The sequence below is a fragment of the Chamaea fasciata genome, unplaced genomic scaffold (genome assembly GCF_029207755.1).
Source record: "Chamaea fasciata isolate MVZ Bird 193981 ecotype frontalis unplaced genomic scaffold, bChaFas1.0.hap1 SCAF_15, whole genome shotgun sequence".
Taxonomy (NCBI): domain Eukaryota; kingdom Metazoa; phylum Chordata; class Aves; order Passeriformes; family Sylviidae; genus Chamaea; species Chamaea fasciata.
This window is the reverse complement of record NW_027094100.1, coordinates 6954946-6969938: the sequence shown is the minus strand read 5'-3', so window position 1 is coordinate 6969938 and position 14993 is coordinate 6954946. Positions and strand designations below refer to the sequence as shown.

The 14993-nt window shown below is 43.2% G+C and overlaps 1 protein-coding gene across 2 annotated transcripts; it reads right to left on the bottom strand.

Moving 5' to 3' along the window:
- Nucleotides 1-1391: 1391 nt before the first annotated feature.
- On the bottom strand, nt 1392-13590 carry CUNH5orf24 (chromosome unknown C5orf24 homolog). 2 transcript variants are annotated; one of them, XM_066197070.1, is made up of 3 exons: nt 13454-13584; nt 5654-6083; nt 1392-3745 (listed from the first exon to the last, which is right to left on the bottom strand). In XM_066197070.1, exons 2-3 carry the CDS (start codon nt 6078-6080, stop codon nt 3705-3707), a joined length of 468 nt encoding a protein of 155 aa, XP_066053167.1. In that variant the 5' UTR covers nt 6081-6083; nt 13454-13584; the 3' UTR covers nt 1392-3704. The 2 variants fall into 2 exon arrangements, with proteins under 2 accessions (XP_066053167.1, XP_066053166.1); XM_066197069.1 differs by having other exon boundaries at nt 1392-6083; nt 13454-13590.
- Between the last annotated feature and the right edge of the window lie 1403 nt (nt 13591-14993).

Below are 14993 nucleotides of genomic sequence, written 5' to 3'. Positions count from 1 at the left end.
TAATATCCTTCCTGCCAGAACACAAATCAAAATGGTAAGATTTTTAAGGTGACTGTAAGTAATCCATGTTTAACAGGTATGGCATGACTAATTCACATGGTACTCTTTGTGCTGCTTAAAGAGCTCACACCAAGGAGGTGCAGAAGCACAGAAGTGCCAGTCCAGCCCCCAGACAAGCCCTGGTGCCTCACCATACACAACTGAGGGTATGAAAAGACAGAACCATTTTTAAAGACTCCTTGAAGATGTGCAGCTTGTGTAGGTGATACCCCAGCAGCGCTGGCCTGCCAGCAGGAATAAATCCTGAACTGGTCCTGTCATCAGAAACCACAGCTGGCCTCACAACCAGCTGTGCACTGAGGAACAGACTCCCTGCAGCTTCCATCCTTCCATTCATTCCATGGCAGAGAACACAGCAGCCATGCAAGCAGTCAAGGAACTTCCAACACACCTGAAAAGGCTGTATTCTTCTTGTTTGATACAATTTGTGACTGATACAATATCTAATACTTAAGGTTTCCTCACAACAAATAAAATAATGCATGTTGCTCCTGCAGTCATGTCCAGGAACTGAGATTTTTAGAGCAGTACATAGCAGACTCTGTTCTGAACATACCCAGTCATCTTGAAAGCCAAATATTTAGAACTATCAGAATGGCCAATCAAAAAAACCCCCAAGAAACCAACCAACCAACCAATGCATCAAATGTCCTTTTCAGGTAAAATCAAAGTCTGTAAAATAACGGCAATTGACATTTGGAATGTTCCAACCCCAGATGTATTCAAGGCCTTTGAAAGTTCATGGAAAAGAAATCAAACGGTGCTGGAGAGCAAGCAGAGGGTGCAGGGCTGGGAGTCTGGACTGCAGCTTCTGGTGGGTAGGACGGCCTGTTCTCCCCAAAATTATTGAAAAACTTCAGTAAAGAGAAAAAAAATTAGTGTTGAGTGGCCGAATACATTTACCAACACAGATAAATTGGAATATTCCTGGAATACAGGAATAAATACATCTTATTCATCACAGAATAATGAATTATGACCACCATTCCACAAACACCTTATTTATGAGTACTTTCAAATTGATTTCCATGTGCAACAGAGGAAAAAGTTAGCAGTTGACTATTTATCCATACAGGGGTTTATAGCTCCTTTCCTCTCCTTTTCTCCTATTTGAGTGAAAGGACAAGAACAATTAGGTTACTGTCACACTGTTTTCAATTCAAAAAAAATAAGCAACATTCCTCTGTCTTGTGACACCTTGCAACTCATGGAGTCCTTTTGCTTTAATGCAAATAATGTGTAACATGCCTGTAACAAGCAGGTAATGCTGTCAACTGGCATCTTCAGCCAGAATTTAAAAGACACTAAAAGAAAACACCAGGGAAAAATGGTTAGGTTTTAAAGTATTAACTTTATTAATAAATATACATCCATATGATGATGTAAATACAGATCATGAACACTACTCCATTCCCATACACATAATTGCACACGAGTAGCTCAAGTTCATGGACATAAAACCATACACAGTATCTAATCAGGCTTTTTACAGCAGAGGACAGGGTGCTGATACTAGTTATTTAACAGACTACTGTTACCCCCAAAGTAAACCTGTGGAAAAGCAAATGATGAAAGATTGAAGGAACAGAAAGTGGTTCAAATTTCAGAATCCAGATTCTTCTATTTCGAAAAAAAGCCACAAGGAAAAAGGTCTAGTCTCTACTAAAGTCATAAATATATTTAGCAGTGGTAAAATATATGCATTAAAATAGAGAAGAATAAACTTTTTGTAATCAGAAATGAAGTTTGCAGTTCCAAGTATTTATGATTGTTATCAGCTGTTTTAACTGTCAACTCTAAGGGTAGCATGAAATATTATACTACATGTAACAAAGACCAGCAGAGTCACAGCTAATGAAACCATTCCACAAATGACTTCACATTGCTCTGCCTTTTAAAGCTTTTCAAAATGGGGGAGGGAGTTAAATTCTCATCTGAATTACTCGGTGTTTTGTAGTTCCAGGTAATTCTCTTCACAGATACATCATTGACAAGGCTTGGTTTTGTCCTGACTGAACATTAAGATCCTTCAGACAAAATGAAAATATATTCATTCAGAAGAGAGATCTTTAATGGCTCTTGTTAATTTGATTACTTTAAACTAAATCCAAGATATAAAGAACGTTGCTTTAATGACAACGCTAAGTGCTGATTTTAAAAATACCATCTTTGATATCAAAGTCAGCTGCTTCTGATGGTATCTGATTCTTTTCTGCCAAAATATGGTGCTAGCATCTTGAATCTGTCCAGTGCAAGACTTTATAGTAGCAAAATTATTTGGTTTTAAAGTTTAAGTAAATTTAATCAGAAAATGAATAGTAGTTACTATATGTATCTTAAACAGTGAACTTTATAGCATCATTAAGGAATAATAGCAAGCTAATACATTTCATTTATGTATAAATAAGACATTAGAAACTTGATAATTAAAAGAAATTATTAAAACCTAAACTTGACATGTCGGTCTTCTGAACAGTGTTAACACACAACAGTGATCCTAGCTTATGAATAGCTGAATTATGATATATAATATAAAATAAGCAATTTACCTTACAAGTAATGTTTTCATACTATGGGGGGAAAATGCCAGTTTTCCCATTGGTACTAATAAAGTTTAGGCATTAACATGCTGTTTCAGTGTTTCTCATGGAAAGAAAAGTGTTGGAAAAAGCACAATGTATTCTGCAGAGTATACATAGGAAGAACAGAAGTATGTGAAAATTCCATTTCTAGTCACTCTTTTTTTTTTTTTTCCCCCCTCACTGCACGGCACCAGTAAACTCTAGTCAGATATAAAATAAAGCAGAATTAGGAAATGCCAGCAGTGCACTTCTGGTCTCCTTCCTAAATCCAGAGTGCCAAGCAGCACACTGCGGGCTCTCTGAACACTTTTCTATTTGATGCTCATCACTTCACAACTGACAACATTAATTAGTTTTTACTGGGATTATATTTCACCTGATATAATTAATAAACACTGTAATGAACAGAAATTGCTTAGGTGATTTCATTATTTCATCAGCATACTTGAATACAAATTATACTAGCAGAACAGCAATACATCTGCATTATCTCCTGACACAGCACAGCACCATTGAGTGGATGCACAAGTGAGGAACGGACAGGAGCAAACAGGATCAACAAGAGGAGGTAAGGAGTGGAGTTTCTCCAAGGTACAGTGGTGACATGCAACACGTTCCTTGCCAGCGAGGTGTGACACTCCTGCAGTGATACATTCAGCTGAAGAGGACTGCTTGCCCAGCTGAGTTCAGGAAAGAACTTAAAGCAGTCTTTTGTTGAAAAACTATCTGATTAAAAACAGCCGATACAACATGGATCCTGAGGGTGAATGAGCTCACGTTAGCATTTTGCATGTGTCAGAAGTTGTATCTTCTGAGAGAGACTGCTAAATTTCAGACTTGCCAGTTTGTTGAGGAACAGAACATACAACTGGATTTCAGAGCTTCAGCATGAAGAAACTATTCCTTAGTAGCAATTTAGCTGCCATCAGTTCATCTATCGACTAAGGAGCCATCCAGTATAACTTGAGGTTCATTGTCTTAGTTGCCAGTGCATACACAGTTCCCCCAAAACAATTCAACACACCTATTGTAAAGTACAGCAAAAGTCCAGCTCAATATGTGTTAGGCATCACTGGAACACCTGAAGGCTTGCTGCTTTTTTCCTGATAAAAAAGGTATGAAACATGACATCTGTTTCTTAAGTTGTCATCACTGAAATCAAGAGGTCTAGTCAAAATGACAGCAGGCCAGAATAGCATTTATGTTAACAAAAATGACCATCATCATTACCCATTCAGTACAGGCTCAATTAACCCAAATTTTATTCTCCCCCAAATCTGCAAATTCTACATATTCCCCCTCCCCAGGTATTTCAATCTACAAATTTATTGTGAAGTCATTTTATATGTTAAATGACTTAACTGTAAACTTTCTTCCAGATTAAAAAAAAAAAAAAAATGTTTTAGTTTCAGTAAAATTATTTTAGAACAAAAAATATGCAACACTGAGGACTGATTTTTTTTTTTCTTTTTAAGTCTGGATAAAAGTATTTTACACACTCACACTCACACATTCTCCCACACTTAAAAAAAAAAATTACACACACCCAGTTGAAAAATGGAACATTTCTTTTGGGAGGAGAGGAGGTTTCAGTTTGAGTCAAGAAAGGTATTTATAGTTAACCAACAACATTTTTTTCCAGCTTGCATGCATAGATGAATTACTCTATATCTGGGCTCTAGCAGTGCAGTAAACTGCATCCTGTTTGCATCAGCTATACAGTTTGCTTTTATAAATCATGAAAATGGTGTCCTTTGGTAGATATATAAGCTTCCATAACTTAAATATAGTATAAATGTCTAACAATGAAATAACTATTTCCAGGAATATCTGGCAAAACTGAGTCTAAAAATTTGGCAACAGTGTCTATTTTAAAAAGTTTAATTTGTAAACATTGTAAGTTATTACTTTAAAAGCTATTAAACTGTCGCCATCTAAGCACAGGTTTGAAAGGCAAAAGCCAGCATAGCTATTTACAGATTTAAGAACATACTGTTTAATATTAATCAAGTGCCTAACTAGAATGAACAGTACTTAATTTCTTATAAAACATTTCAAATTGCAAAGAATTATTTGTGGTTTGGTATACGTACTATTAGGCATTTCAAAATTACCCAGCAGAACCCTGTAAGAGTGTAACTAGAAGAACAGCTCTCACCTAAAGGCAAAGTAACTTGTCTTTGTAAGGCGCTGTGAAGCTGTAACGCACTGTACAAAGGCTCAGGTTTCTTTAATATCTTCCAAAATATTTTTGGAGCATTGGTTGAAATTCACTTAATGCTACAACTCCAGAAATAAAAGCCACTGGAAATCACTTTAGAAAAAAAGGTTGGGTTTTGTTTTGGTGGGGTTTTTTTGTTTAAGTTTTTAAGTCTTTTTTAAGTCTATCTGAGGTCTGTAGAAGATCCTGCAGGAGTGGAAAATGTGGCTTGCAACTTTGTTTATCCATTTTTCTTACCAAGTGAGAACTTAACTGCCTAAATTGCTTATTATGGGACAGGCCACATCATGAACCATCAGCCAGCTAATTTCTGTCCTCCTTATTTCAATTATTTAATGCATAGCCAACATCTAGATTTATGAGAAATTGAACTTAAAACGAGGGACATGGACATTACTTAAGTATCGACACCAAGGCATAATGTATCATTTTAGACTTCCTTATAGATGATGATTTAAAACCAACAGAAGCCTCTTTAAACCAAAGCCCTCTCAACATTCTGTAGAAGTTATTAATTGCACCCCTAGGTTATGGCATTATTGGAATAAAATCTAGAAGCTCAGACTTAAGCAAACATTACAAGAAAACTCAAGAAACATGCCCAAAATCAGCATAAAGCAGATTAGTAAGGAGTTACTCATCCCCTCCCTTCATTCGTTAGGCTGTTTCATTTTGCTGCTAGTTTCACCAGCAGCATGGACTCCTCTGTTATGCACCATAGGGTAAGGAAAAGCTGCACTGCCACAAGTATAATTCAGATTTGCAAGCCGTGATAGAGCTTTAATGCTACCTGGAGGTCTGCCTGGGCTGACTTTGTATCCCGCTGCTTTAGTTGTACCCAAGGGTCTGCCTGGACTTGTCTTAAATCCAGCTGCTTTGGTGGTGCCCAGGGGTCGGCCCGTGCTGGTGCGGTACCCTGCTGATTTCGTGGTCCCTGACGGCCTCCCGCGCTTCCCGGAGCGGTTGAGGTTTTTCTTTTTCTTTAGTTCATCTTTTGTCTCTATATTCCTGCCACTTGTGGTCTGCAAGTGGGGGTCGCTCAAGGCATCTTGTCTCTGGCAGGCAATGGGTTTGTGGCTGACGGCGTGGCTGTACTTGCTCTGCTGTGTGGCGTAGAGGTCAAACTGATCCGCAGCCCTCACATTGTCTTCGTTCAGGCAAGAGCTCTTGCCGGTCCCACAGAACGCTGGATTACTGCTGGCAACAGGGTGCATCATTTTCTACCAAAAACAGGAGGGGGAAATGTGTATCAATGCATCATAACGCTGCAGCGTTCCACAAAAGAGAAGCTTTCAAAAGCTACCTCTGTTTCATAAAATTAGTCCAAACTACTTTGTCTATTTTTAGTAAACAGTATTGATGTCAGTAAATTACTTTTAAAATCAGTTTTATTAAGCCTTCACTTGAGGTTCTGCACACTAACCTTTACACATATTTAAAAAGGACAGTTTAAACCACGTATTATTCACATAGGTATAATTAGGGAAGGAGTAAGTTTAAAAAACTGAACAACAGCATTTCAGCAACCAAGACCTACAATATTTGCTCATCTACGATTCCAAAACCTTTCTAACCAAATCTCATCAAGATTTTAGTTGTTCTAGCTCTAAGATTAATATGTGACTCAGCTGTCACATATTAAAGAAAGATACATTATAACTCTCTTGGCATAGTAGATACAGGATCCTAAAGATTTTTTGGTTTGCTTAACTGCAGCAAAAGAATAAAGTGCTAATCAGTTTTCTTATTTCATATCACAATTAATGTCAAAGAAAGAAACACACACGGCATTTGGCAACACAATGGTGCTGTAGTTGGGAAAGCAGAGGGATGAAATGAATTTGTAACCAAGTGCAAGATGCTGGATTGCAGAAATGCCACTGCTGCCCTACTTAGGAGAGCACGTACAAACTGCCAGCGGTGCCAGCACTGAGACATGTTGATATTGCTGGCACTGCCAATAAGCCTGGGAAATAAAGCAATTACATCTTCCATCTAACTATACTGGTTCTACAACTTAAATAAGCAGCAAATACTCAAAGTCCAAGATAGTAATATTTAGCCATGCTGAAGACAAAATTAAGCCAATAAATATCTGGCCCTTCAGAGTACTTCTATGTCTTACAGCCACACTTAAGACACAAAAAATGTCTTCCCATGGTTAAATTTCACAAGTAGATAAAGTCTGGAAGATTTATTATCTTTTCCCTACAATAGCTCTGGAATATCACCTACAGCAACACAATTTAAACTCTACCATTGATTACTGAATTTATTTGGCAGTTATGAATGCTTCCTGCCAGCCAGAGAGAAAGCACACAGCACAGTCTATTTACCCTGGAGTAAATCCCCGTGCTCTTTTCTCCTGATTACAAAGGATACATTCCCTGTTGGAACACTCAATCTACCCTGGCTTGTCAAAGGCACATTACAGTGTGCATTACTCTTGTGCAAATATATGAATATGGGTAATGTCAAACAGTGGAATTATGATAGTAATATAGTTTAAATATTAGATGTTCTAGCAGAGATAATCCAAGTGCTACAATCCTGGTGCATTGCACGGGGTACAGTAGAACAAAAGTGAAACCACTGTTATTGCAGCTGTTAACATCCAAACAAAGCAACTAAGAATAGTTTGCAAGCCTGCACTTAGCAAAGGACAAAGGAAATTAGCTCAGGTCAAGAGACCAGACAGACTTTTCTGTGCAGCAAGACAGAAGGAAGCTTAAGGTTTTTTACAATTAGCAGTCAAAAAAATGTTACCTTTCTTTAACCCCACTAGAAAAGTACCTGCAATATCACAAAAAATACCTGAGATTTTTCATGCTATATAACTGCAAACATGAGGGTTCTATAATCTCCTTTTGCTGCGGAGAGAGTAAAACCCAGCAACTCTGAAAAGCCGTTCAGCTGTTTGTTGATCCACTAGAGACACTTGGAGGGGTGAGCAGCATTCTTGTCTCAGTACTCTTTTAAACACAGGAATACTGGCTTTGGCCCCAAAAAACTGCTCCAAGCTCAAGTGCCACAAAGAAGGATCAGCTGAGCTGCCCAGTATCCAAGGAACACACCAGAGCTGGGAGAAGGCACTGGGTAAAAGCAGGGGGCCCTGGTATTTCTCATGAGACCAACCAGGCTCACACTCACGCCTGTGTTACATTCTTATTCTCTGCTGCGTCTCCTCATTACACTTGGGGGGATTTCTCCATCCATCTTTCTGGGGGAGAACCATCATAAATACTCCTGGACAGTGAATATATCCTGCTGTAGCTGACAAGTGCTGGAGCTTCATCACCATATGTGTGTGCTTTGTGCCTGCTGCAACACCACTGACAAACACTGACTTCAGACACAAGTCCTGCCTGATGGCACTTTACCTTCATCTGGCAACAACCACCAGCACTGCAATGGATGAATGAAGAAAGACAGTACAAATCAGTAACTGTTTAAAATTTCTTTCTAGAGGAAGCTTAACAAAACCCCCAATCTCAGTGGAAGACTGCCAATGGGATTTTTTAAATGCGTTTTCCCCCCCTCTCTGCACCATTTTTCATCAAACCATGCAAACTTCAAGTAGTAGCCAAGGTTCCTCTTGTATCTTCTTTGATTTAAGACTTTTTTTTGCAAAGTTTTTAAAAGGAAATCTGTAATCAAGCTTCATTACGCAAACATGGAATCTCCAGCATAATTTTCCTTCATTCATATTACAGTAGGGAATAAAAGAATGTGGAGAGTCTATCTGTAGAGTGGAAGCAGGTTTCTTGGCAGGGAGATATACAGTATAAAAGAGAATTGGTATAAAATTCAATGCTATGCCAATTTAAAAATTACACTCTAGCTAAATTGTATAGCTAAACACATACAACTTTGTGTGCAATCATTCTTGAATAAAACCCTCAAAAAAGTTTCCAACAAGACAGAACTTTCTCGTTTTAAACCTGTAAATAGACATGTAAAATATTTGAGACAGTTTACTTGAATCAGTTTTTAAACTGATTTAACTGACTGGCTGAATATCTCTGTATCAACAAACAGTTAAGATGAAGCACTGCAACAAGGAAATTTAGTTGTACCTCAAAAAGATTTGCTGGAAAGTGACTGTGGAGGATTTTCTGTCAGATCTTTTAGTGCCTGGTAATTTATATCTATACAAATGCTGGGGAAGGGAGGAAGCACTGGTAAGCTGGCTTTGGGAAAAGAGAGGCAGCTTCTCATGCAACAAAGCACAGAAGTTCCACCACTGCTAGAAAGAAGCAGGACAGCCCAGCTGGGACCCACAAAGCTTTGCTACAGGGGATGTCTGGACATGGTCATGACCCCTCCTTGTATCCCTAAAACACAGCTTAACAGAGCTCTAGCTCCCAGCTGCTAAGGCTCCTGGTATTGTTATGGTCCATCTCTCTCTCCAGGCTTTCCTCCTGCAGGAAATTCCCATTCACGACCTGTTCACTACACAAAACTGTAGTATCAAAGCTGCTCAAACCACATGACATTAAACATCCTCTTGGGCTGTGATGTGATGCCATCTTTGGCTTTCAAACATCACACCTTGCCTTCTTCATGGGCATGATTTAGCTGCCAGTGTAGACAAGGTGAAACCCTTGATAAGCAGAGAAGTTCACAAGCCCCCCAAAACAGGCATTTACAGTAGTTACTTTATACTGAATACTAGACCTGAGAGCCATTATCTGCAGTGAGCAGAATAATCAGCCCCAGCACAAGCAACTGCTCTGCTCTCACCCACCCCAGCCTGCCTTCTGCGGCCTGCTGAGCACCAGGACTGACTCAGCAAGTGCCTCTGACTTCTGCTAAAACACACCTAATCACAGCAGAACGGCACTAAACTGCAAGTCCATCTATATTACAGCTTTTCAAATGATGAATACCAGGAAGGGTAAACTCCTCACACCAACAGGGACAATTCTGCTTTTAATGAGGGTTAGTACACAACACCCACTCGTTTTTCTGAAGTTTTTCACCGCCGAGCTTGCAATAGTTTCCACACTATCGATGGGGCTGTGGGAGGCTGCAGCAGCACATTTCCATCATCACCCAACACATCCAAAGTATGTGACTCGCTGCTTAACAACACAAGCAGCCCACAAGCACCGTTTGTGCCCAGCTCTCTGCAGGTCAGTGCTGGCAGCGAACCCGCGGGAGCCGAGCACAGCCCCGGCTCTGTTCGGCATCCCTCATAAAGAACCCTCTGTGCCGAGCTCCACGGCTCCGGGAGAGTCACAGGGCTCCTCTGCTCTGCAGCGGGGTTCAACAGCAACACAGCAGAAGGAATGTTTTCCCTTTCAAGACCACAACAGAAATATGTCAGTTCTGTTCTTCTCTCTTAGGACAGTATGTGTGAGAAATCCTTTCATCGCTCACTGAGAAGAATTGATTCTATCCATTTAAATGTTTTTCACGTGTCCCTTTTATTGTCAGCTCCTTTTCCACACATTAACTCTTGAAAAAGTAGGGCTTTGCCCAGTTTTTAAAACCCTGTAGCTGCTTGCTTCCATAAAGATGCGTCTTACCTGGAGTATTTACATAAATGTAAATATTTTAAAAATACTAAGTATGAAATTCTATCAGTGGCACAACATACAGTGTAACACCTGAGTCTACAATTGAAATATTATCTACTTGTGAAGCTCGATAACCAGCTTTCCCACACTGTGCTTATGAAGCCCTTTCCACAGTTGGTGCATAAGATGATTTTTCTCACCGTCTGACACCAGGTAAAATATATTAAAAACTGCCAAAATATAAGAAATAATTTCTTTACAGCAGCGACTTGCTAGAGTTACTACGTGACAACATAAGACTGCAAATCAACATAATTTTGGAAACAGTTTCCTTCCCAATTATTCTTAGGAATTAAGAGTTCCCCAAGCAATACACCTTACAAGTATGGTCCTTCCCCTGGTGACCCGGAGTCATTTTCTTATATGACAGAAGAGGAGAGTTATTTGGAGCTGAAGCACGCACCCCCTTCGAATTCCCCTTGCCCAGATGTGCCAGGCAGAGTGGGAGCGTTCCCTCACCAGCATCTGTGCCCGCTGCTCCTCACCAGAGAGCTGAACCTGGGCTCCGTCCCTGTGCCCCCGGGAGTTCAAGCCTTTCGACTCAGACACTCGAGGAGAAACAAAGCTCTCCAAAGCCTAGGCACCAGCTTTGTATCACAGACAAAGCTCAACTGCTCTCACAAAGCGTTGATGTTGGCAAGCACCACTAGGCTAAGTGTCAAGTAAACTGAACTTTTAGGGTTCACTCATTATATGATTGCAAAACCAGGAAAACAAGCAATTGTTACGCTTTCTAACCCTAAAAACCAAATAAGCCATATCCAAGGGCAGAGTTTCACTAGATACTAACATCAGCAAGGATGTCAGCTGACTTCTTCCCACCCCAAAATTAAGATCATAGATGATGATGATGAACAGGACACCCTGAAAGGCTCAAGACAGCTTCACAAAAATTAAGGAAGATGGCACCAATGATTTAATTACCTGTGCACCTCCAGTCACACTGACACAACTGACAGTTTGGTTTCATAATCAACAGAAACCACTCTGAATCCACCCTTTTTCTGAACGGGACAATCTTGCTTTTTCCTCTTCTCCCACATTCCCACTCCTGCCAACACTAACTATTGTGCAAGAGCAGGACAAATCAACACCAGGGATCTGATCCAGGTGAAAACTAATCCAACAAGAAAGCAAAGGCAACAATGTGTAGGCATGGAGGCAAGAAAGTAACAGAAACCCACATTGCCATTAGCACAGAGACACTCCCAGGTCAGCCTACGCCACGTTTACCCACTGGCCGCCACTGACCCCACTCCCTGGTAATGTTACTTAAAAAAAAAAACAAGATCTCAAAAAGATGGTCTTCGTGGAGTTCAAAGATCTGGATGACAGGTATGACAAGTCCCAAACACAGCACGGGGAATGGAGGTTGGAGAAAAACCCGAGAGCTGGGGATGGAGCAGCAAAGAATGGAGCAGCCATCAGGCCAGACAGACAGGCTGAGGAGAGCACCCTGAAACTGCACCCTCATTATTCTGTGGTTCTGCAATTACCAAACTTCAAGGTAAAACAAATACGCATATGAATGATGGAGCAGGTAGAAGTGGATCTTTATAAAGAAAGGATTATTAGAGTTCGTGAATGGTCCATTCACCTCAAGGGGCTATTCCCAAAAAAAAAGGAGCAGTCCTTGCCATAGCCTAGAACAAGGGCTTTGAGGAGCTGGAGATAGTTATTCATCTCCGTGGGTGTTCTCGCCCACCGCTCTTCTCCCCAGGGCTGCAGTCTCGAACAATGGCTCCAGAGGGAAGAGGTGCTCATTCATCTCAGTGGGTGTTCTCACCTACCCTCTCCTTTCCCTAGCCTGCTACCACAAAAGCACTTTCAAGCTTAAGAGATGGATCAAGCATCTCCTTCCTGATGTGCATTTTCACAGTGTTTCTCTGTGACAGGACAGTGCAGAAGATTCTGGACACCTGTCCACACACCCAGACCCAGCCACGGCAGCGTCCTTGTGTGAGACGGCAGAAAGACAAAGTCCACTTGTCGAATCTGTTCAACACTGGCCAATGGAAAATCACACTGGACTTGCTTTATTTAAGGCTGCATAGAAAATATGAGGGATACAAGTACAGACACACACACAGAGACAAAAATCTAGGAGAAACTGTGGCATCTGAAGACTGAAATAGAAATAAACCACAATTTAAGAAATATTTTAAGAGTGCCCTTCCTACCCTTTCATTTTACACAAATAAAAACCACATGGATCAAAATAACTGTTGATCCAGGGAGAACTGCACACAAATCGAAGGTGCAACTATTCACTAATTAATCACCCCAGAAGGACTATGCACGAAACTATCCATAACTGTCCACGAGAACACACAGCACTGACACGCGTTATGTCAGAAGGCAAAGAGGCACAGAAGGGACACACTGAGGCTCTCCAGGTACCCCGATGTGCAGGTGAGCGAAGGCATCCGCTACTCAGGTGCGTCGGGAAATACATCCACGGGCTGTACGCACACATCCAGACGCCCCACGCGAACGGGAATATGCTCTAAGTAAACAGCCCTGCACACACACCAGCCCCACGCACGGCGGTGAAGGGAAGGAACAATTCCCGGCCGCAGGCTGGACAGCGGGAGGGCCCAGCCGCACCGGGAGCGGCCGAGGGCCGGCTGAGGGGACAAAGGGGCGGCACGGCTCCCGCCGACCCGGCCGCAGCCGGGGACACGGCGGCGGGAGCGGCCCCGGGAGCGCCGTGTCCCGCGGGGGGCGCGGACAGGGCCCGGCGCTCGGCCCGGGGCACGGCCGGGCGGGGACAGCGGGGCAGGCGGCCGTGGCGCAGCTCCCCTGGCGCGGCCCCGCGGGGCCGAGCACCGCACCCCGGGGCGAGGAGACCGCGGGATCGCCCTCGGCGGCGGGGAGGGGAGCGGAGGGGGGAGAGGAGAGCCCCGCTCCGCTCCCCTCCCCCGCCGGCCGCGGCTCCATCTTGCCCGCCCGCCGCCTCCCACCGCGCGGAGCAGGGGCCGCGGCCCGCGGGCCCGGCCCGCACCTACCTAAGAAGCTCGGGGCGGCGGCGGCGGCGGCGGCGGGTGGAGCGGCCGCCTCCCCACACCGCGCCGAGCGGCTGCAGGGAGGGGACGGGCGCAGGGGAGGGAGCGGCGCTGCGGCGGGCGCGGGCGGCGGGGCGAGCGGGGCGCGCTCCCGAGCGGGGCCGCGCCGCGGGGGCGCGCGCGGGGCGGGGCCGGTGAGGCCCCTCCTGCCGCCGGGGGTCGGGGCCGCGCGGCCGCCGCCATTTTGTGGGGCGGGCGGGAGCGGCGGGGCTGGGAGGGCGCGCACGTGTCCCGAAGGCTGAGGCACTGAGCACGGCCGCGCACGTCGCTGGAAGCGGAAAGTATTACTGGTGCTGCCATCGCTGCCGTGTGGATGGAGGAGTGTGGTATCTTCTGTGTCAAAAGTACACACAGAGTCACAGGCTCGCTTAGGTTGGAAAAGACCTCTGGGGTTACCGAGCCCCACCTATGACCAACGCCGCCCCGTGGAACAGACCATGGCACTGAGTGCCACATCCAGTCTTGACTCAAACGCTTCCGTCACCTCCACTACAGCACAGGCTGCAATCCATTAGGGAACAGTCCAGCCTCAGGGCTGTTAGAACGGTGTGTTACGTTAGTTCTCTCCCTGCTGACTCTGCAGTGGGAGCAGCTGCCATTTCCAGCGTAGCTCACACGGGCTGGGGCCGGGCATGGACCGTCCCTGTCTTACAGCACCAGGGTGGGACTGCTGGTTGTTAAATATTTTGCTCTGTTTCATCCGTGTTCTGAAGAGTTCAGTATTGCAGCAGGACCACCTTATAAACACAACTTCAGACCTGCAAGCAGGAACAGCAACTGCAGGAATTGCAACTTCAACTGTTTCCAAAAACATCCCATAGAAACATGAATTTTGAGCACATTTCACCATCTAGCCTTTTGCCCACTTGGTGGAGGGCTGTAACCAACACATTTTTAAATCCACATTTGTTAATGATTATAAGATTCCTGCCCTTCATTAGCACCCTTGGACCAGGGTCTGAATGACCATATTGGTTCCTTAAATGGCTGACACACAAAAGAGCCTGAAAAATATGGTGTACTATTCTGATGAGGTTTTAGAAAATAAAAGCAAAAATGACAGGAAGCAAGAACCTGCAGCTTTCACAAATGGTTAATTCTGCTTTTAAAAATATTTTCCTCTCCTGCTGTTGTTTGAGGAGCAGACTGCTGTACTCCAACACTAAGATATTCCATTTCTACAATACTTGGAGCTCTTGAGGCCGAAAATGGCTGTGAAACATCCTGCCAAGATGATGATTCACATTCTTGCCATTTCTTCCTAATGCATGCAGGAATCCTCACTTGTAATATAAGAAAGCAGCAGGGAAAAGCAGCATTTATTTAGCTTAATTTAGCAAATGATTCAGTTTATTTACAAATCTCATCTTTCTAGTGTTCAAACGCCTGTTGGAAATGCCAATGAAAAATGGTTCAATTCAATACCTTTTTGGTGTTCAATACCTGTTATTTTTAATACTTTAATCTGGAAGGTGATGAAGGC

Bases quoted from the DNA above. Each gene is read 5' to 3' on its own strand.
- CUNH5orf24 (XM_066197069.1), bottom strand. From the start codon at position 6,080: ATGATGCACCCTGTTGCCAGCAGTAATCCAGCGTTCTGTGGGACCGGC.